This window comes from Anguilla anguilla, chromosome 15 (genome assembly GCF_013347855.1).
Source record: "Anguilla anguilla isolate fAngAng1 chromosome 15, fAngAng1.pri, whole genome shotgun sequence".
Taxonomy (NCBI): Eukaryota; Metazoa; Chordata; class Actinopteri; order Anguilliformes; family Anguillidae; genus Anguilla; species Anguilla anguilla.
The window spans coordinates 7395621-7418045 of record NC_049215.1 but is presented as its reverse complement, the minus strand read 5'-3'; the positions used below and the strand labels follow the sequence as shown (position 1 = coordinate 7418045).

The window sequence follows — 22425 nt, the reverse complement described above, 5'->3', positions numbered from 1 at the left end:
TTGAAGTCACACTTGAACTCAAGTTACCCCAACATATTTGTAATCGAAACTATAAGCCACCGATAGTTGCTGAATCAGCATTTTACAACCTTTGCTCTTGGCAGACCGGTTGTCCGGTTGTCTGTACTTATTTACTCTTTTTGTTCTTGTTTTAGTTTTGTTTTGTGTTTTTTTGTCCCCTCTCGACCTCCATCCCAATACAGGAGACCGCGAAAGGTCTTAAAATATGCCTGCTATGTTGAAACATCTTTCAAGAATTGCCTGTTGCTATGCTACCAGTGGAACTATGAGGAAATGAAACTAGCATCCATTCCAGAAACAAAGCGATCTGTAAAGTCAGCCCCTTTCACGAAAGGAACTTGCTTATGACAGGATGCATCGGAGAAGCACGTGAAGCATTGCAAATATGTTTACCTCACAATCATGGAATGCAAGCCAGGTGCAACTCACCTCAAGCTTTGTCCCAGGTATCACCACAGGAATGTTATAGTTACAGATAGAGGAAATTGCCTGAAAATGGGCATTTGATCAGTCAAGTCTGAAATGTTGGTAGTAATATTCTTGTGGGAGAATATATATGGCAGTGGGCGTGAGTTGTGCAAGTCTGTGGGCTGTTGCCGTGGTGCGATCTGGCATGTCGGTTGTGCGAGCAGGTTGGCCAGGTTTATTTATCCAGCTGGGAATGCTTTCCTCTTTCATCACCTAGGTGTCATATTTCAGGTGTGTGCTGTAGTCCCGGGCCACGTGCGCTCGGCTTGTGCTTCGTAATCCAGCGAAACCAGAGATCGTCCTATCAGGACAGCACAGCGGTAAACACCCGCCCCCCGCTACAGACCGAGCCTAGATTTTCACAATTTAAGGGCTGTGCCTAAAGCCTACAACTACAAACGGTACAATTTCTGTTTTATATCTACACTACAGTGTATGTGGGGGAAACAAATAAGTGACCTAATCAGTAAAAGGGAACTGATTTCTGTTTCTTGATATCATTTTTTGAATATTTTACAAACGTATAAGGATTCCGAGTTTGATTAAATAGTATACATATATTTGTTATTAGCTGCATTGGGGTATTCGTTTCTCTTGCCATGGGTGCAATCTCATAGTCTGAAGCCCAGGTACAAGCCTTAAAGAGAACAGGTGAAGTCCCAGTGCGTGGGATTGATCAGGTGCTGTGCGGGAGGACTGATAGACTTGCCGCGCGTAGCACAAAAAATCCCATTCATTTTACCGCAGGCTTCCCGGCAGCTGTCCTGCCCCGGTTTCAGGTCTGTCTGTGGGCTCGTTGTCAGTCGCAGTTTCGTGGGTGGAAGCCTCAGTCATTAAGGCGGCTCTTGTCAGAAGGAGCCGTCTTCGCTAATGGTTGCCTCCGCTCTTAGCGACTGGTGTTTTTTTTTTTTCTTTCTCAGAGTTCCAAGGCTGAAAAAGCTCTCAAGGTCAACCTTGTCGTCGTAGTCAGACCAGCCCTGTACCGCGGCACTCAATCAGTGCTGTGCATATATGCTCGGGAGATTAAAAAAGTTTTTGTTTATTTTATGTCGTCACACTCTCAAACCTTCTGCCCTTCTTCTGGTACCTTAATGCGTATGTACGGTTTGCGTGTGCGTACAAAAACTTTTCTCCAACAGACTCATAAACTTGTAGTCTCTACATCTTTTATGGATCTGTGTGGATCGTGATTTTACATTGCTTGAGTAATCTGTGTTTTTGCAGTTGTGTGCAGTTCGTGTGCATAATGCCTTCAATGTGGTTTTGATCCGGGCGGGAAATAATTATTTGATTAACCATGTTTGCTGTAGTCATTCCGTTATGTGTCTGTGTTTGTCTAGTCCTGTTACACTGGGTGCGATTAGAGAGAATTTATTATACTTTTTTTGTCTTGTCGGCAAGAAAATGTCACCAAAATAATTAAATTGTGAAATTTTCCATTAAGATCATCAGCAGTTTTAGTCTTTTTTTTCTTCTTTTATAGAGGGCTGGTTCCTCAAGGAACATCACATTTTCCAGAAGGCTAGACTGAAAATGAGAATCTTACTGCAGACACTCCCACTCAGTCGCTGCAGTCTTGTGAGGAAGAGGGAGTGTTCCTGTTTGAGTTTCTGCGTTTGTTGACGGTGAAACCAGCTCTATGGTGTCGCTTGTGTGTTCTGCTGAGCTTTGAGATTACCTAAAGTTAGAGCAGAGAAGGAGAGCAGACGTACGGAAGAATTAGTGAGTGGTCGTCCTCTTTTCGTGTCTCTGCCTGGTCATTAGACCTGTAAGATGAGTCTGATAAAGAGTGACTTCAAGTGTGGGCTTCTGTCTTGAGGTTTCCAGCAGGTATGAGCACTGTGAGGTTGAGATTTTTACCCCTTTTTCATACAATACAGCTGGAATTTGTCTTAAGTACTTTGGTTACAGGTGCAAAAGCTCTTCCCAGTATGGGAGTCAAACCTGCAACCCTGCTTATGAACCCATTCTCTTCACCATGCCTCAGTAGACCTCTCCAGGTCTCCTTCTGCACTCTTCCCTCTTAACCCGGCAGAATGACCTGTGAGTGCACACGCGGTATTCCTGAGTGTGCTCTGCCTGATAGACCGGTGCATCTCGAGTGCAGCGCTCACGCTAGCTAAGCTAAACAACAGATAAGGACCTACGGACCGTGTACGGACACCCTGAGAGGAATGCAGAAATCAGCATTCTTTCACCTTCACCCCCCCCGCCCCCCCCCCCCCCCCCCCCCCCCCCCACAGACCTCACCGCGCCCCGCTGAACGCGCTCGCAGGGGGCGAACTCAGCGTTCGTGAGAAGGGTGACGCCGCGCTGATACGGCTCTGCTCTAACCGCTGTCTCCCACTCGTTCCTGCCCAAGGTCACTTCCCCTTTAATGATTCATCTGTGATTCGCTCAAAGAGCCCGTCGTCAGCGCCGAGGTCCGTGGTGTTTTCTGTTTGCGGGAGGAGCGAGCCTCTGTGGCAACGCAAACTGTGCCTAGGCTGAGCCTCCCCTTCTGTTAAAGGATCTCGTTCGACACGTGGAGGGAGGTTTCACTCTAACAAAGCTGAGGATTCACTGCATTCTAAGACCCACCTGACTGTCACTGTCAAGAGGCAAAAAGGAAATGGCTGCATATAGTGTGTCATCAGAATTCCTCAGTGTGTGGGATTCAAACCCAGCCCAATGTTTGAGGATTGAAATTGCAGCACCGATCCAGTCTGATCATTCCTGCAGCCTCTAGGAATGGGCATTGAATCAGAATCAGTGAAGAAAAAGTGGATGAGCTGACCCTGAAGGTCCAGATTCAGTTTTCTGTGGTGCATTTTTTTTTAGAGTAGCAGATTCAAGAAGGATTTGTGTAGAATTTTTATAGTGCATTTTGTTAGTTTCACTTAGAAAATCTTGATGTGTCAACACCAGAAAATGTAATATTAAACTTGCCAAGGGCCAAAGGCCAAAAAAACGTAGATACGTTCTGTTCAGTTTTGTGAGTGTGCATGTGTCCTTATGAGCGTGTGTGCGTACGTGTGTGTGCATGCGTGCACGTGTGTATGCATGTGTGTGTGCAACGTGTCACAGCATGTGCGCGTTTGTGTGTGCATGTGTGTACATGCATGCATGTGTGCTTGTGTGTTTTTGGATTTATGTGTGTAATCGTGTGTTTGTGCATATGCCAGTTTGTGTGTGCATCTGTGTTCATGCATGTATGTATGTGTGTGTGTGTGTGTGTGTGTATGTGCATGTGCAAGTTTGTGTGTGCATTTGTGTCCTTGTGTGTGTGTATTTGGATGGATGTATGTGTGTGTGTGTTGCTATATGTGTGTTTGTGTATGTTGCTGTGTGAACAGTTCTGGGAACTCACTGCACTGGATCTCTGTCACCCTGCCATTGCCAATTATCCCAGACACTTTATTCACTTCTTTTGTCTGTTTAAAGTGTCCAGTTTCACCATCGACTCCCACAGAAATCACAGACAAACGGTAAAATGACCATTGACCGGTAGGACGCTGAATAATATCCCCGCCTCCTTCCTTTGTTTATCTCCGATTTGGTAGAGTGGCCACCGCTTCCTTTATGGAGCATATTCAGACGTTCACAACTTCACAATTTAGGTTTCAGTTCAGTGTGCGTGTAATATAAATATTACATTATAATGATATATCTAGTATTGCCATGAGCCTGAACAAATCATCTATGGCATGGATCGTGTGTTGCCATATTTTTGCTTTGCTTCTCATTATCCTTTGCAGCTTTGCTGCGAGAAGGGTGTTTATAGAGATGATGGGGTGTTTGTGGAGATGATTCTGTCATCTTCAGTAATGAACACCAGAGATCTGAACGTAATGGCCACACTCTCTTAAGGTAATTGCTCGCAGCAAGAGGAAAGGTTTCTGTGGGATCTGGGCATTAATTAAGCTGAGCCGCAGTCTGGTCTGTAACGGCTTCATGTCGGAGGCAAAGAAACGGGCCTCTTTCAGGATCTTTATACATGAGGGAAACTAGACGGAACCCGTCCTGGCATTGTCAGATATTGTGGTGTTTCTGATGGTGTCTCTGCTACGCTGAGGCACTGTAGACTTTATACATGTTGAAATATTTTGTTCACGGATCACACAGAATTCACACATCATCACATGTGTGTATTGCCACAAGTGAATTACTGCATGTGTGGCTCAGCAGGTTTCTGTATTGCGTTTTGTTCAGTTAAAGCAAAGGGAATTTTCTAGATTCCAGTAGCACCTTCCAGTGTTGTCTGTGCTTTGAGTGACCTATAAAGTCCAGCAGAACAGCCATCAGACTGACAGTGTGCCTGCTTGAACTTAAACTATTTCTGAGTCTATTTCTGAACCGTGTGTTTGTCCCATGTGGATACCGGACAAACGTGCCATTCATGGATTATAATTTGTTTTCAGATGGAACATGATTTTGGAGTGACCTGACTTTATTTTAGTTTGGCGTGGTCATGTGTTTTTGGAAAGGACGCTGCTGAGATGACATTCTTTCAGTTAGCGAGGAGCTGGTTCGGTCAGTTTCATATCTGATCCCTACACTTCTGTTTGTGCGTACGTTGGGGTGGTCATGCGAGAGAGAGGTCGTTAGCAATTCTGCCCGAAACCTTTTCCAATCTTAACGATCGTGCTCCATGTTATCGCAGATATGCTCAGATTTAACTATTGACTTCATGTTTTCCATTTTCTAGGGCAGAATCTGCTCTGAACTTTTGTCTCTGGTCTGAGCAGAGCAGATAATTCTAACTATCCACCACGAGTGAGGACGTCCTGATGACATCCTGAGCGTGCTTTTCACAAACGCAGCGTGCCTGTTTTCCGTTGCAGAAAACTACTCGTCGAGCGGCCCGGAGGGGAAGTCGGAGTCGGTGGCCACCCTCCAGCCGCAGACCTCCATGAGCTCCATCCAGACCAGCTCGCCGGGGCCCAAGCGCTCGGGGAACACGCTTAAGAAGTGGCTGACCAGCCCCCTGCGCCGGCCCAGCCACGGCAAGGCCGACAGCAGCGTGAAGAAGATCCCCAGCAAGCCCAAGAAGAGGGACGGGCGCAAGAGCATCGACCTGGGGGTGCCCGGCGAGAACGACGGGGCGGCGCAGGACGAGAGCGCCGACGAGGTACGTGGCTCCGCGCTCGTTCCCGTGACGACAGAAACCCTCCCCTTACGCCGAACTGGCTGCCTTGCCGTGTCTGTCCTGGACCACATAGTCCTATGGGGTAGCCTCTAAGGGTGTAATGGTACAATGATCCGGATCCCTGTATCGGTTCAGAGGGCAACAGTCTGGTCCTATGCAGTCGATACAATCAATCATTATCATTATGAGCCACAGAAAAATATTTATTTAAATATTTATAATCTTACGGCAGTTTGCACTCCAGTAGCACTGCCAACATCATTGTTTATGTTTTATGACTCTTTTATAACCTCTTCATCACTCGAGGCTAGTGCTGTTTTTCCTCTTTATACATGCCGTCAATGATTTTTTGCACTCTCAACCTTTTGGTTGTATGTATACGTTGTAACAGGACTGTGTTAGCTGGATTGTTTTTTTCTATATTAGATTGTTTTTAATCGCATAATAGTAAAATTTGTGATATTGCCAAACATCAAACCAGCCTGATGTTTAGTGCGTCTTTCCCTTCACATTTGACTTGTTCCGATTCGAGAGCTCTAAAGTCTGAATTCAGCTAAGGCAGCCAATCAGCACTGAGAAAATACCTGTTCACATGTACGACCGGTCGACCGGAGCTTGTGCAGACTCTCTCGTCTATGAATTTGATCCTTAATAAATGCTGCGATTGCACAGCTGCTCTCGGCACAGGGGAAGGCTCCTCAAAAGCTGCTGCCTTCCTACAGTGTTTCTAGGACCCGCCCCGCCCCATTGAGAAATAGAAACCTGCGGGAGTGTGTGTTGTGAGGATTCCTTAGTGCACTGTGTGTGATACAGTCTGCCTCATTGTCTGAAAACAGAGTCATCTATATAGAATCCTTAAAGACATACTATGCAGGATTTTTTAGCCTTGCTGTGGTCCTGTGTTTATGTTCAAAGAAGATCCTCCTCCATCTTCAACCCTGCTCACTCAACTAGTGTAGCCGACTTCGGCAATCCTAGCTACCTAACTGAGCTAGCTGGATAGTTTGAGCTAACATTTACTTACAGTACAGTACATGCCCAACAGAAAACATTTCCAACAGATAACATGTCAACTCCGTGTCACTTTTTAACCCCTTTGTGAACTTCACCATCCCCATTGCGAAAAAGCAATTCCAAGGTTGACTCTCTGGTTGAATGAGCCCTGTCGGCTTGTGATTTTGCTTTGCTGTGTCTTGTACTTTGCCTCTGCACCACTGCCATCGCAGTAGCTAGCTAGCTAGCTACAAACGCTCAGCTTAAAGAGCCCACCCCACAGGCTCTGTAGCCACACCCACCCCACCCCACACGGCAAACAAGGGTCATGCCCAGAAACGCACTGAACACATTTTTAGAAGAAATACAAGCAGAGGAGCATGGATTTGGCACATGCAGAGACTTGCATGAAATCTTGCATGGTATGAATGAAGATCTTTCCCAGGCTTGAGCTTGGGGTAGTTTGTTTCCAGTACAATACTCAACACAATCAACTCAGTGTTTCCCTGTTCCAGTTTTGAGAAATATGCACATGCGAAAATTTCCATATTTCTGAGCAACTCTTTCCTATATGCTTTGAATCATTTCAGTGTTGTAGGTGTGTGTGTGTGTATGTGTTCGTGTGTACAGTGTGTGTCTTTGTGTGTGTGTGTGTGTATGTCTGAGTGGTGTAGCATTTTTGTAACAGGTGAAGGCTTTTTGGTTTCGCATGTATGTCATGGTCATTTTCCAGTATCAGCTTAACATTGCAGAAACATTATATGAAATAACAGTGTATCATTTTCATTGAAAGAAGAACTGGCAGTTACTGCAAAATGCACGTGCAAATGATATTTCCAGACACCACGATCCAGTAGAACAAAAGCAACTTCTGTTTTGTTTTTGGCTTCAATTTCTGTCTTCTCTGTGCTGAAATAAATTGCTATACGCGGTTTCCGTTATTCCCATATTATGTTTTGAGAGGCATTTATTCCACCGTTCCTTTGGCGTGTGCTGACAAATGTTGAAAATGTCAGGCTGTTAGTCACACTTCTGTGATTGTACGGATTTAACCACCGTTTAGTTTTATTGCTCCATCTCCAGCACATTTTTATATTTACGTCTTAGCAGATATTATGAGGGCCTATTTATGAAGTCAGTCCGTAAAAAAGAATTTTCACCTTTCAAAGCTTTTCATTTTCACGATTCGCTTTATTGATACCTGGGTAACGGTGTGTGCTTGTTGAATAAAATGTCTTGCAATGGCATTCATTTTCCTCATACAGCTGCGTTCTCGCTGCTTTATATCACATCGCCTCTAGCTATGCTTTTAGCATCATGTGAAAACTAGACTGCTTGTTCTTACAGCTTAATTAGCATGAAATTATATGACTGGCTAAAAGCCGAGCGCCCAAAATCGTTTCCGAAACCCTCAATCTGAGCTGTTTTGCTCTTCTGTGGGGGAAAACCACATGGTACAGAAGTCATGTGCCGTAGAGATGCCCTTGGCAACCTGGTGAATGTCGGAGACAGCCCAGATTGGCCTGGAACAACAGGCTGTGTTAACCCTTTGAAGAGTAGGTTTTTTAGCATGTTTTTTTTTCCCCTCCTAAAAGTCTGTGTTCTAGAACTCTACTGTGTTAACTTACTAATAGTAATGGTTACATCAGCAGCAAAATGTTCAGTAAAGAACATTCTAATCACATATTTGTGATCTTACACCCTGAAAGGGTTAAAACCTGTTTTGTTTTCCCTCTTCATTCAGCGGGGTAGAAAAGAAGGCCCTCTGTCGAAATCATCGTCCGGAATGCAGAGCGGAGGGGAGGAGGAGCCGGAAGACGAGTCGCACACGCCCCTCCCTCCCCCCATGGAGATCATCAAGGACCCCTCCGCCCAGGACGAGAAGGTACGGGGGCGGCACGGGACTAAAGAACGGGCAACGGTCCCGCATTTTGGGATTTTCACCCGAAAATCTCTTCATCATCAGTTCCTTCAATTTCACCCGTGCAATGTTAGCACAATGTAACCCCACCCCCTGCTGTTAATAAAGAGGTCTAGGATGCTTAGCCTCTGGCCGTGCTAGCCTCTCTCCGTCTGCGGTGTCATTCAGCGCGAGTTCATAACGTGAGCCCCAGCCCCCCTCCCTGCCAACGCGGAGCCCGCGCCGCTAACGAACGAGCCTGCAGCTGAGCCTGTTTCTGTTCTAGCCTCGGTCCTGCCGTCCGCACGCATCGATCCTTCACTTTCTCTGCACTGTGCCTTCTGTTTCTGTCTGTCCTGGTTTCAGCGGGAAGAGCCGCTCACAAGGGCCCAACTCAACACACCGTTTCCCCTCCCGATTCTGGTGTCTTCCGTTGAACGCTCTTCAGCTTGTTGCTAGGAGACTTTAGAGTCCACTTCTGTGTGTCACTGCCTCAGACAGTTCCAGAGTAAAATCCAATGGAATGTAGGGTTTACTGCAGAAGCAGGTATCGAGGCCACAGTTATGACACTATGGTATGTGCGAGGCAAACAGACACGTCCGGTCTCCGCGCATTTTGAAATGCGGTTTGGCTCGTTCATTCTTAAATGAAAGGGTTAAAGGGTTCAAAAACCTGTTCGACTTGCTCTGGCGCTTTTTCTGAGAATGTTTTTTTTCAAATCTATTGTCAGTCAAAACACTGACATTGGGGGGGGGGGGGGGGGGGGTGAAACAAACCACCTGTTACTGACATAGAAACACAGCTCTGGATTGGTGGAGATACCTGCTGGGTCCCCTTAGCTTGACTTATGGCTGACTTTCCTCCCTCATACGGGTGCTGATCTAACTGCCTGTCTCTTCCCTCCCCGCTCCCTCTCTCCGCTCTGCTAACTCGCCCGTTCCTATTAAACGGTGCCTTGCAGTCTTCCTCACTGCTTACCGCTCGGCAGGGCTCGGCCGACGTCCCCAGCGCCGCGGAACTTGTCAGTGCGATAGAAAAATTGGTCAAAACTAAGATGGTAAGTGCGCCGCCAGGCCAGCCAGACAGGTTTGCGAGCCTGGAGAGGGAAGGTTAAGGGAGGCTTACGAGACCGATCTGTCGTATGACTCATCATTTTATTTAGTTTCTTTTTTTTTCTTTCTGTGGGAAGTCATTAACCGTGGCATAGTAGCAGCGATCCATGCGATTAAATTCTCTAGTGCTGTGTAAAATACACATTGGAATTTTAAAAATGTATTTATTCATCGGTTGTCCTTTTTAAGATGTTTTTTTTCCAGTAGCATATCTTCATTCGTCCAGTAGCATATCTTCGTTTTCCTCAGTTTCCACGTTGATCGATGTACTGCTTTAATAATAATAACACAAATAATAATAGAGACATTTCCCAATTTTTCTTTCTGTTTTAGATTTCAGTCAGTCTGTATTTACTTTACTGCTAATGTGTGGTGAAACTGTTTTGAACTTGTGTCACTGCTGGAATGGATGTGGGTCTGAAATGGAAGTGTGGTTTTCTTCAAAAAAAGTTTTTTTTTTTGGTGAAATATGCTGCAGTATTCTGAATGCGTTTAATTCATGCGTTGATTTGTGTGTCTAACAATGAAGTCATTTTCATTTACTACTAATATTAAATGAAGTTACTACAAATGATGAGAACATGATGAAAAGTATTGCATATTACTCTCTTGGTTTTTTATTTTTTTATCGTTCTATTTATGTTTTAATAATCCTCACGTGTGGACTTCATTTAACTTCATTCATGCTTATTTTATTCTTTGAAAAATATGAAATTAATTTGAAGTGTTATTTTACATTCTGATTCTGGGTTTCCTTTTTAGGTATTTGTATCCATGGTTTCTGCTTTCTTGCATGCTCATTAGTGTACAGTGCAATTTCTCTGGGCAGCCTTTTCTTTTCAGACCTGCAACATTTCTCTTTAATTATTAATGCAGTGCATTGAGCACATCCACTTGATGAAGGCATAATTTAAATCCCATTACATGTGCTGGTAATGATAATACTGTATATCCATCACAGATCCCATATTGTGACAATGCCAATATAATTCCTGTTCCTTGTTATTTGATCCAAAGTCATAATTTTGGAAGGTTTTGTGTTCTTAGAAGTTGTGGCAGATAGCAAGGATATCGGAATCTTAGTAGTCAGTTTAAATGCCTGCTTTATTGTAACTGATTCACTGGCATGGCATTCACATGAACAATTCCTTGGTTTTATTTTCTTATATATATTTATACTTACGCTCATTTATACTTCCATTTGTGGAGCGTCTGCCTGTGTTAATTACGAGAGGTCGTCTGTTCCCATCCCCAGAACACACTACCTGTGTTTTTTTTACAGTGGTGTTGTGCGGTACTGAATTCTGTCTACCTGAGGAAGATGTAAACGTATAGGCTGACTAATATAAAAACAGCTTAAATGTTAAAATGGTTCCATTGGTGGTTCAGAGTGAAGCAGACATGCAGTCCAGAAGTGCCTTTCCCATTCACCAAAAGCCCCAGGTTTCCAGTTTAGGGTAAAATACGACCCTTTAGTGTAAATACGGGAATGGCTTTGAGAGCCCGCTTTTTATTATTTATGTCTTGCCTGCATTATGTTTCTGTTCATTTCCTTCTATGTTTCTAATCCGCTTTTTTTCAGATTTTAACCCTTGTTTCCAAAAGACAATACAGTCTAACCGTTTTATATTTTTTCAGTGATTTGTGACCCCATCATGGTTTTTCTGTGATTTCCCCCTGTAGGACAGCTCTATAAAGTTGGATAGCTCTTCCGTAACTTGTCCTAAGGTCTCCAGTGAGGCATCGCTTTTGTAAATGTGTTTCACTGGGGGTGACACCGGCATTTGTCTCTTCTTCTTCCCTGTGGCAGACCCTGGAGCCGGGACTGTACCAAAGCATCAGCGCCGCGAACCCAACAGACCAGCCCGCCGCCCAGCCCAAAAACCCCGAGATGGAGCAGAAGGCCAAGGCGCTACGTGGACGCATGTAAGAGCCTGAGCTCACGTAACATTACAACTGGGTTGAGTTTCCTTTCTGGTAATAGGCTTCTTATGCAGTGTGGCGCGTGGCCCAGAGCCAGAATGGCGGGCCTTGTTTGTTAATGCGTTGAATGAAGGCCCCGTTTGGCTGAGAATTCTAATCCTCCCCTTTGTAAACTTTGCTTTTCAGGTTTGTTCTCAACGAGCTGGTACAGACAGAGAAGGACTACGTGAAGGATTTGGGCATTGTAGTAGAGGTGAGTGCGACCGTCGAGAGGATATAAAGCCAGCCGTTTTGTTCTTTCACGTATTCGCATTTCACAAGGTGAAATACTCCAGCAGAAGAGACGGAGCGTGCCCGATGAGCTGCTTTATTACAGTGGAACCCGCGCGCTGATGCCCTGGCAGAAATTTGCGCATGAATCGCGGCGATTCTTCAGGTCGCGCTGCGGCTCCCCGTTATCGCCCGGCTCTCGACTCGCCGCTGATGTCCCCCGAGCGATTCTATTTGTGTCATACCTCCTTACCGCGGAGTACCGCTCGCCTGAAAGCTCCCCAGGGGCCTCTTACCGCGGTCCCCGCGTATTTGTGTGCGTTTCGCTCCTTTCGTCAGAGCGCGTTCAAGGGCGCCAAATTCTCTGAGCGCCGCTTTAGAGCGTTCGCTAAGCTGTGTTCACTCGTTTCGTAAAACTGCGCTATTTCACGCTTTGCCGAACGCTTGTTTGCTTTATGTTTGCCGGAGAGAAAAAAACCGGGGCTCATTCGGCTCGGTTGGTTTTATGCGATGCCTCTGCTTTGCCGTTTTCCCCCGCAGGGGTTTATGAAGCACATGGAGGAAAGGGGCGTTCCCGAAGACATGAAAGGAAAAGACAAGATTGTCTTTGGGAACATCCATCAGATCTACGACTGGCACAGAGAGTAGGCTTTCAATCTGTCTATATTTATCCACTGTGAGATCTCAAGTCGGAGGAGTTCTGCGTTGACGATACGGATATGCGTTGCCCAACGCGATTGTCCCGTGACGGTGGCCTCCTTCTCTTGCAGGTTCTTCCTCGGGGAGCTGGAGAAATGTCTTCAAGACCACGAGCTGCTCGCGCAGCTTTTCATAAAACACGTACGTGTGCTGCCGCCGCCGCCGTTTCCTCAGCTGACGACTGTGACTGAGCGTAGATGACAAGGAGCCCTGGATGGGGGGGTCTCTGTGCATGCTAGCCTAGTTCCAGACCTGGCCTGAGTCAGTCTGGGTAAAACCTGCATTGAAGCCTTTATGACTGTCGTAATGATTATCGTAATGCAATGAATGTAAAAGGTTTGCAATTGCTGGCATTATCGCTGTTTGGTAATCAGGTGTCAATCAGTCAACTAAACAAACTGTTTGTTTTGCGAACATGTTCTATTTCAACAGGAATCGGCACATATATTGTTTTTTATGAACTGATCTGATTTTGTAAATCATCGCATTAACATTCTACACAAAGTAATTGCGTAATAAATTTAGATTGGGTTGTTTTTATATGTTTTTCTTTTGTACTACATACTGATTAGCAGCTCATTATACTTTGAGAGTTGCACATTAGTTTTACGAGGTAGTGAAATACCTCAGGCTGTAATGTGTTCAGCCTCTTTATCCATTTGCTTGAATAGATTACCCTTTAACATTACGTTTAGCCTGTCTAATATTTGGACCCGGGCTGGCCTGCGGAGGATGGGCTTCACCTCTATACTTTGGTTCCTCCTGAGATTTCTTCCCTCTGGAGAGTTTTTTTTTTCTCCCACCAATGGCTGAGTGTATTTTTTTTGTCTTCTCGGTAGGCAGTTTTTTTTTTTTGCCTCACTTGAAGGATTTTAGCGGGGTCAGGGTCTGGTTTACCCAATTTTACCCATTTCCTGGTTTCTGTAAAGCTTCTTTGTGACCGTGTCTCTAAATAACACTGTGAATTGAATTGAATTAGTTTATAATGGCAGCGAACACGCGCGCAGGACGTCCGTGACGAGGGTTTGAAAGGACTGAAGGGTGGAACTCCTGACTTTCAGCCCGTCTGTTTCCGTTCTGTTACAGGAGAGACGGCTGCACATGTACGTGGTGTACTGTCAGAACAAGCCCAGGTCTGAGTTCATCGTTGCTGAATATGACTCGTACTTTGAGGTATTAACATTAACGTATTATAGTGTATATGATGTCTTAATATTACTTGTTCATCACTGTGTAAAAATGTAGCATGATCACTTTTTGTATAGGAAAGTAATAACAGGAAAGCATGTGGAATGTTCCTGATCAATCTCTTCTTTTGTAACCGCTTCCAACTCTCGTTTCATGTTTGCTTTGTTTCATAGGAGGTGCAGCAAGAGCTAAACTCAAGACTATCTATGAGCGACTATCTCATTAAGCCAATCCAGAGAATAACCAAGTACCAGCTGCTTCTCAAGGTGAAAGCCCTTACCTGTCGTCTTAACTATGTAATGTCTTGTAAAATATCTTGATATTTTGGCCGGCTGTTTGATATCAGTCCGTCTTGGAGGCCTGGTTGTCAGGACTCTTGCGTAAGAGTCAAAATCATAAATGGAAATACTTTGCAAAATGAAATTTATCATTAAATCAAATTTGTCTTCTGTCTCCAAGGACTTCTTGAAGTACAGTTCAAAAGCAGGCCTGGACTGTCAGGAAACTGAGGTAAGACGTTAAGAAATCTAAACAGGTACTTGTCTCACGCTTGGCTCCTGTGCAGCACGCCAAGATTCTGTCATGCCAGATTGTGCTGATTTAAATTATTTGGCATTATCTGTATCGATATTCTTGTGATTTTTTAAAAATATTGTTTTTTTTACAGAAAGCAGTTGATTTAATGTTCCTGGTCCCGAAGCGATGCAATGATATGATGAACTTAGGACGGCTACAAGGCTATGAGGTATGGGAGGGACACTTATTATTCATGAGGTTCCCTGGACCGTCAGTTTCTCAAAAATGATTCTGCCTTCAGTGTTGACATCCTGAAAGGAGGCGATGAGTTTATGGAAACTGCATGTAGAAGTGTTATGCTGCAGGATTGATATTCCCATGCACTGCCAGTCCAGCAGAGGAAGATTAAGCATTGTGTGAATTCAAAAATCGATTTCTGTCACAGCTCTCATCAGGTGAAATTTGACAATCTGTTTTTAAACCTCTTATGTCTACTCATTTCCAGAACTGGCCTTGTGTGCGGTTGTTTTTTTTGTTTTTTTTGGGTGGTGCGGTGGGGGTGGGGTGGATGTGTGTTTGAAGATAGGGGGTAGGTGGATGCCGTGGAAGGCATTACATCATAATTTAATGATAAAAAATTATCTAACAATGTCAAGGAGACACAGGTGATGTCACTTTGTGGAAAATGTTTTCCTCTGCACACACAAAATGTTTCCGTGAAAGTCAGCGAATGTGCGGTGTCTGAGCTGTCAGATAAGAGCCCACATTCATGACCCGTGAGTAATCGCCAGAAAATGAAACCTCCGGTTTGCCCGCAGCTTGACCTACTGTACAGGCAATAATCAGTGCTTTTATTGCTCGGCGTGGAAAGAAAGGACGCTGATCCGCTGGCTTAATCTCCCGCGCCACACACAGCGGGGTGTGACGGTGGTTTACCACACAGCGCTGAGCCGGCGATGACTGTGACAGTGAGTCAGTCCTGAGTGTTGAGGCGAGGTGACCACTGACAGTGGTTTGCCAGTCAGTGTTCAGTCAAAGTGACGAATGCCTGTGGTTTGCCAGTCCGTGTTGAGTCAAAATGACAACTGACAGTGGTTTGCCAGTCAGTGTTGAGTCAAAATTACAACTGACAGTGGTTTGCCAGTCTGTGTTGAGTCAAAGTGACCCCTGACAGTGATTTGCCAGTCAATGTTGAGTCAAAATTACAACTGGCAGTGGTTTGCCAGTCTGTGTTGAGTCAGTGACCCCTGACAGTGATTTACTCCTCAGTGTTTACGGAGGTCGATGTCTGACAGTGATTTATTCTCCTCCTTGGAGACTGATGACAGAGACAGCGACGACTGCCCATGCACCCCACAGTGTTGATGAGAAGTGACACCCGGCAGTGCGTTATTTGTCTGTGCTGAGGTGCAGTAGTGGCTGCCTGTCACTCGCGCTTCATTTTTCACATGCACGGATAACTGACAGCGATGCTCTCTGGCGTTGAGAGACAGCGTGAGAGGGCGTGTGTGCTCCGCGAGCGTCTCCACCTCGGTGCCGAGAGACGGAGAGGACTGACCGCTCCTCCGCTCCAACTCCCCCCCCCCCCCCCCCCCTCCGCAGGGCAAGCTGACCAGCCAGGGGAAGCTGCTGCAGCAGGACACCTTCTTCGTCACGGAGCAGGACTCGGGCGTCCTGTCCCGCAGCAAGGAGCGCCGAGTCTTCCTCTTCGAGCAGATCGTCATCTTCAGCGAGCTCCTCCGCAAGGGCTCGTCCACGCCCGGCTACCAGTTCAAGAAGAGCATCAAGGTCTGAGCCGTTGCTATGGCAATCGTCCAGCTGTCTTTACCTTACGTGCCGATGTTAAGATCCAAAGCCACATAGGTGGGCTTTCGCCGTGTAGAAAGTTCCGGTTTTCAAACTTGAGTGATCAATTGGTATTTCACAAGCTGTCAAAATATGCTGTATGACGATTAAATGGTGAGAATATTTACATAGTAGAGGACGCTTAAGACATCAGGATTGGAGTTCTACTGGCAGAATGCTGTTATGGAGGTGCTTTTTTGTGTTTTGTTGATATTTTATTGGTATTTCTTGTAATTTATTGTAAGGATTTATATGTTCTGTTTGTAGGTGAGCTACTTGAGTATGGACGCAAATGTGGACAACGACCCCTGCAAGTTTATCCTCTTCTGCCGCGGCTCGTCGGAGCGATTCACCCTTCAGGCCGCCAACCAGGACATCAAGCGCGTCTGGGTCCAGCAAATCAACGACCTGCTGGACGCCCAGAGCAACTTCCTCTCAGGTAAAATACCAAGAGAAGTAACCTAAAACAACAGGAAATTCCAGTGTGAAATTTTTAAATAAATAAAAAATATGGACCTTGTCTAAAAAAGATAATATTTAAAGGATTATAAGTTCCTCTGTACTAATGTGATCCAAACCGGTCTTGTGTTGTTTACACCGGGAGTTTTGGGCATTAAATTTGTCCGGTGGTAGTTCTGAACTCATCCTGCCTCGTCCCCTCCACAGCCCTCCAGTCTCCGATCGAGTACCAGAAGAAGGAGAGCGGGTCTCACTCTCTGACCCGGAACCCGTCGGGCAGCGGCCGCCCCTCCCAGCCCAACAGCAGGCCCCTCTCTTCCACCTCCGTGGGGGCGGAGAAGCCCCCCATCTCAGGCCGCTCCCCCACGCCCCTAAAGATATCTACCTCTAACGGCAGCCCCTGCTACGAGGCCCACAAGCAGGGTGAGCGCAGCGAGCCTGCCAGGGTGAGTGTGCAGGCCTGCGTCCTGCTAGCACAGTCAGCCTCATACACTCATGCAGCCACAAAAAACTTTGACCTCAAATGTAAGTGACATACAGTATTTAAGCAAGTGTGAGTTTCTGCTCCATACAGAGTATAGTGCTCCTTACCATTTTAAATTATGCTTGGCAGTACAGTAACCGCTGTGAGTAGAAATTTGTAATCGAGCCAGTCGATTTTTGTCTTGTATTTAGACTTAAAATCTTATTTCTGTTGGTTCTTTTGCTAAATAAGAAAAAGATTGGCAATGAGATGAGAGAGTTTGACTCATTTTACTCCAGCCATGCTCTACACTACCAGATTTCATTAAATATTTAGCCTCCTTGCTCCAGGAAGTGAGCTTATGAGTGAAACCAGATGGTGTAGTACATGGCTGGAGCAAATACCTGCAGACACTGCGGCCTGCAGGACCTTCAGAGTTTAAGTTCAGGGAGGGCGGAGGTAGAGTCTTTTGTAACGTGGCACGCTCCCCTCTCTCCCGCCGCAGCACGACACAGCTGGATGTAACGGGATGTCCTCCACCATGATGGTGACCCAGGACTACAGCGCACTGAAGGAGAACGAGATCTGCGTCATCCAGGGCGAGCTGGTCCAGATCCTGGCCACCAACCAGCAGAACATGTACCTGGTGTACCGGCCCGCCAACAGCAACTCCCCGGCCGCCGAGGGCTGGGTGCCCGGCGACATCCTGGGGCCCCTAAATAAAACGCTCTTAGACAATGCCGACGGGAGCATCAAGTAAGTAGCGTCCCTCGGCCTCCACCCCCCTCACTGGAGCACTGTTCGGATTGTAAAGAGATGCTGGGCTCGGCCCCTCCCTGTCCATTTAGCCCCTCCCCCTCGGAACAAACAAACAAACAAACTCCTAAATGCTGGATCTCTCTACCCAGGGGAAGTCCGACATCTCTTCTTGTTAATATGTGTAAAAAGAAAGACAGATACCGACAAAACGGAAAAAAAAAACGTAGGCTAATTGCTAAATAAACTGAACGAAAGGACCGTAGAGCAGTCACGACCTGTGTCACATAGAGAAAACCAACAAAGAAGCCTGATCTTACATCCGTGTGGAACTGACTGGTCTGGACGATTGTTTCAGTTTTCTTTCATTTCTAACACCCGTTTTGTTTTCTTTTCATATTTTTTTGCTCAATAAAATCGCCTTGTGACGGATGGCTTATTTCTCCAAACGGAGAGAATTTGTGTTATTGTCTATGGCAATTCGTTTGTACAGCTTGTATTGTTTTTCTTATTTTAATTTTATTTTCTGAAGAATAAGATTTCCTTTATTTTGATTTTGTCGTTATCGAATACGTTGGCAGTTTACTGTAAACAATGTTTTCTGTTTATCAATTTTCTCACCAGTACATTCCTGTATAAAGTCTTTTGCACTATTTAAAAATAACTCATATGAATGAATGAAATCAGGTTGTGCAATACAACGATAGTCACAATGTTTATCATTGTACTTCTAATGTAACCGATAATTTTAAATGTATTATTTTGAATATGTAAAATACATTTTTGACATGAGCATGATTTAACAAGGCAAAGTAAGTTGAGCTTGTTTCGCTTGAGGAAAAACCTCCGTGGCTATGTTAACAGTGGTGGATACTACGACTGCAGTTAGACTGCAATTCCCCGGCAACTCACTGCTTTTAATATTAGACATAGATGGAAAACTGTATCACTTTTATTCCAAATTCAGAATGTAAGGATAAACAAATATGTAAAAGCAGTCCTTCCATTATGTTGATTTCGATTTCTAAATCTAGGTGTTGATATAAATTAAATTTCTTTTTTTGTATCTGCAATAGTTGTGCTTCTTAGTTATTGTTGCAGATGAAATATTCCTCTTAAGTTAAAAAAAAAATAGATAAACAGTAAAACGTTTCATTGTGACTGGCCATTCATTTCCTTTAACTATTTCTAAGTTGTGGACTACATTAAAGTTGATCATTTCTCCTCTTGGAAAAGTGATGGTGTATGTATCTTTTTTTTTAAGTTAAGAAGACCCCCTTGGGTAAATATTTTTTAAATCAAAAATTGATTAAATTTACAACAGTATTTCAACTATGCACTGGTTATGAACTTATTGTTTCCTTTTCATTTAAATTTTTTTTTTTTTTTGCTTTTACTTTACGTTCACTTGTTTTGTTGGTCTTGCAGTATGTTAGTTAGACAGTTTTCTTTTCTACTAACCACACTGGTCCTCAACAGAAGACATTTGTGTACAAAGCAGCTTCACTCAGTCAGGTTGATTGTGAAGTCACAACATCTCGCAAATCCTCAGATTGGACAGTTTTCTGCTGCTTTAACACAAATTGTTTCCACAATGGTGTAAGAGTATAGAGGGGTAATGCATATACACAAAATAAATGCACAGTAAATGCATAAATCAGTGTTAAACGGGGCTGGGTTATCGTCAGCCTGGTGAATTGGCATCAGTTCCTGCGTTTTTCGCATATTCACATTTATCACTGTCGCTGTCGACATGAAGTTTACACTTTCGTTTTCAAACAATATTTTTGTTTTGTTTTTTTAGAAGTTTTAAGTTTCGAAAGATTTGAAACGTTTTTAAAAATGCAGTTGGATGGCCGCTCCCTCACCCCATCACCCCTCCTTCCTGTCCTGATATGATTGATGCTCTTGACTGACGCGTTTTTTGGTACGGCAGGAAATCTCTCTCGTGGCACACCCTGCGCTCGAGAAAACGAGCAGAGAAGGAAGGCAGTTGCAAAAGTGACGCAAAAGTTGAGAACGGACTGCGTAAGCCCAAGGAGGTTCTGACCGCCAAGGTCTCTGTTAAAGTGAGTAAGCGGGCGCGGAGGACTGACCGGTGTGCCGCCTGTGTGTGAACCCCCGAACGGCGTCGAAAACAAAAGCACTTTTAAGTATTTCTTTGCGGTTCCGTTTTTTTTATGCATGGAACTAACAATTGCCGCTATTTGACCGGCAAGTTTTGTGATTAGCTCTTGTTGTAGCGGTGTTACTCAGTTGCTAACAATTTTCCGTTCGCTGTAGGCAAATAGCAATGCAGTCGTGGAACCTTTAACAAAAATGGCTTATTTTAGTAAGTTGTTTGTGTGTGTGTGTGTTTTTTTTTTTTTTTTGTAACTTTTTTATTATTGTTTTTTGTTATTATTTTTGCGTGTTTACCACTCCCAACATCTTTGGATTTGAACAGCATGTTGCTAGTCTCACCAGGTCATGTTTTCAACCGTTAACAGGCTGGAGCTGCCACTCATGCAGTTGAGACCCTTAGAGCCAATCTTGATGAATTATTGGAAGTTAATATGTCATAGAGGTTATACTAAATTACCCAATAATATAGCATCACTTGTAAAATTTGGTTCCAAAAACTACACATTCCCTATAGAAATGTTACACTTTCCAATAGAAGGATACATCCATTTTGTGAATTGAGTGGCAGTTGCAGTAAAAGAATAGGTTTTTTCTTAAAGAAATGTTGTTATTGTCTGCAGTATTTATTGAAGTTTTGTATGTGTAAGTGACCTACATTATTTTTGAGTTGAATACCAACTTAAGTGTCCTACAAGGGAAAAATTTGTAACAACTGCAATTATGAATATTTAATTTTAGTGTGCCCCAATGTCCAGATATATGCAGATTATCTCCCTTTGGTTCAATATACAGTACCATAAATAAGACTGCATTTTAGCTTCTATAAATACACATACTGTAAAGATAATGCAGATATACAGGTTGGATTCTACTAAAGTAAAAGTGTTTATTTTTTAAATATATAGGATTAAAGCTTTATAATCATAGTCAAAATTAATATTTCAATTGAATAATAATTCAATTGAATATATTTGGGACGGTTTTAAAATAACATTATTCATACCAATTACATTTTGCAGATGTGTACTGCATCAGGTACTGTGTGTTGTTTCTAGTTTCCCTTCTTTTGAGAGTTCAAACTACGCAACAAATGTACAGTGCGGTAGAGCCCTGCCTAATGTGGGCTGTTCCTACCTCTCTTGATGACCTCTGACCTCCAGTTTGGGAACCAATGGGCCGCTGCGATAACTCTAATTTTGCTTTCTCTCATTCCATACCACAGGAGTCTAACAGCTCAGAGGAGTCAGATTGCGATGAGCTAGACCCCAAAACTAGCATGGAGGTAGTAATGTATACCAACTCATCTTGCATGCTGCCCATTAGACTCTGCAGCCTTTCTCTCTTCCCCTGTTACGCACGCGGTGGGGTCTCATTGTTCTGACCCTATTGAGAGCCCCCATCCAGCGTGTCCGATCACTCACCGCCCTCTTTGCCTCTCTCTGAACACTCGAAACATGCATTCATTAGTCATCAATAAATTCAGCAGTCATTTAACAGCTGTGAAGTGAAGTATGCAGTCACTTTGGCCAGACGCTCTGAAGGACGGGCATCACTAGTAAAGGCTGTGTGGTGTGAGCTTTGGATGACCTTCCTGTGTAAATGTGAGTATGCTTTCTATGAGGGTGGCATGAATCCAAACCCACTGCATAGGGCCCGTCCTGAACTAAACTCAGGGCAGCTGTAGAGGTTGTGCACACAACACAAGGGCTACTGATGCTACGCTGTTCTGGTAAGAATTATGTCAGTATGACTTCATAGCAGACAGTGAGGAGGACTGTCAGACACAGTGCATCATGGGTAGGTGGGTGGAGTCAGCGATAATGTGCAGTGCTAACAATTATGACATTAAAATTGTAAAAGCTACCTTTTTAAAATGAGTCATACTTTTAAAACCTCATGGTGAATAAGCCTGTGCCTGCATTTCAACATCAATCTTGTATCAATCTCAATTAGATTTGCACATTTATTTTATGAAAATATCCACATAAATGAATTTCATGTGACGGTCTGCACATTATATAGCCATCTACATTGGATACCACCTGTTCCTGGTTTTTATTCTTGATGTTAGATATTGGTGTTTTTCATGTTTTAGAAAAAATGTGTCATATTGCAATCTTTTTCATTTGTTCAATTAATGTTGCATTCAAGCACAAAACCGTGGGTCATTCAGGGATTTTCTGATCCAGTTAGAGCCACACATGCATGAATCCTGAATAATTGAAAATAATTTGTTTTATTTTTTAACCCGTTATAGGATAGTGCATTTCACTTATGTGAAACTAATGATGTACTGCCAAATGAAACGGAATAATCTTGAAATGGTATCCTCTTTAGATTTGTAAAATTGCTTTTCCAAATTACAGGAAAAGAGCTACATTTTACATGATTTGAATATTAACATTGCATAGTGTTGTATGTAATGCACATTTGAGTAATGCTTGTATGCATTTAAATATCAACATTTCTTTTAAGATTGATGACAAGTTTATTTGGCACTTTCTATGCTTTTTGATATTTCACTATTTATTGAAGTGAAATATCAGTTCTCTGAAAAGG

The 22425-nt window shown here is 44.0% G+C and overlaps 1 protein-coding gene across 8 annotated transcripts in view; it reads left to right on the top strand.

Annotated features, from left to right (window-relative positions):
* Positions 1 to 22425, top strand: part of kalrna (kalirin RhoGEF kinase a) — a 164394-nt gene that overhangs the window by 132773 nt on the left and 9196 nt on the right. For 6 of the 8 annotated variants that reach the window (XM_035393034.1, XM_035393035.1, XM_035393039.1 and 3 more), the window contains 17 exons: positions 5313 to 5599; positions 8355 to 8495; positions 9473 to 9568; positions 11434 to 11549; positions 11733 to 11799; positions 12357 to 12460; positions 12587 to 12656; positions 13602 to 13688; positions 13877 to 13969; positions 14163 to 14213; positions 14371 to 14448; positions 15822 to 16007; positions 16332 to 16503; positions 16731 to 16969; positions 17492 to 17742; positions 19679 to 19811; positions 21089 to 21148. In XM_035393034.1, the coding sequence (XP_035248925.1) occupies positions 5313 to 5599; positions 8355 to 8495; positions 9473 to 9568; positions 11434 to 11549; positions 11733 to 11799; positions 12357 to 12460; positions 12587 to 12656; positions 13602 to 13688; positions 13877 to 13969; positions 14163 to 14213; positions 14371 to 14448; positions 15822 to 16007; positions 16332 to 16503; positions 16731 to 16969; positions 17492 to 17742; positions 19679 to 19811; positions 21089 to 21148 (2231 nt within the window). Of the gene's footprint in view, positions 1 to 5312; positions 5600 to 8354; positions 8496 to 9472; positions 9569 to 11433; positions 11550 to 11732; positions 11800 to 12356; positions 12461 to 12586; positions 12657 to 13601; positions 13689 to 13876; positions 13970 to 14162; positions 14214 to 14370; positions 14449 to 15821; positions 16008 to 16331; positions 16504 to 16730; positions 16970 to 17491; positions 17743 to 19678; positions 19812 to 21088; positions 21149 to 22425 lie in introns of those variants that run through there. The other 2 variants (XM_035393036.1, XM_035393038.1) reach the window with 2 other exon arrangements.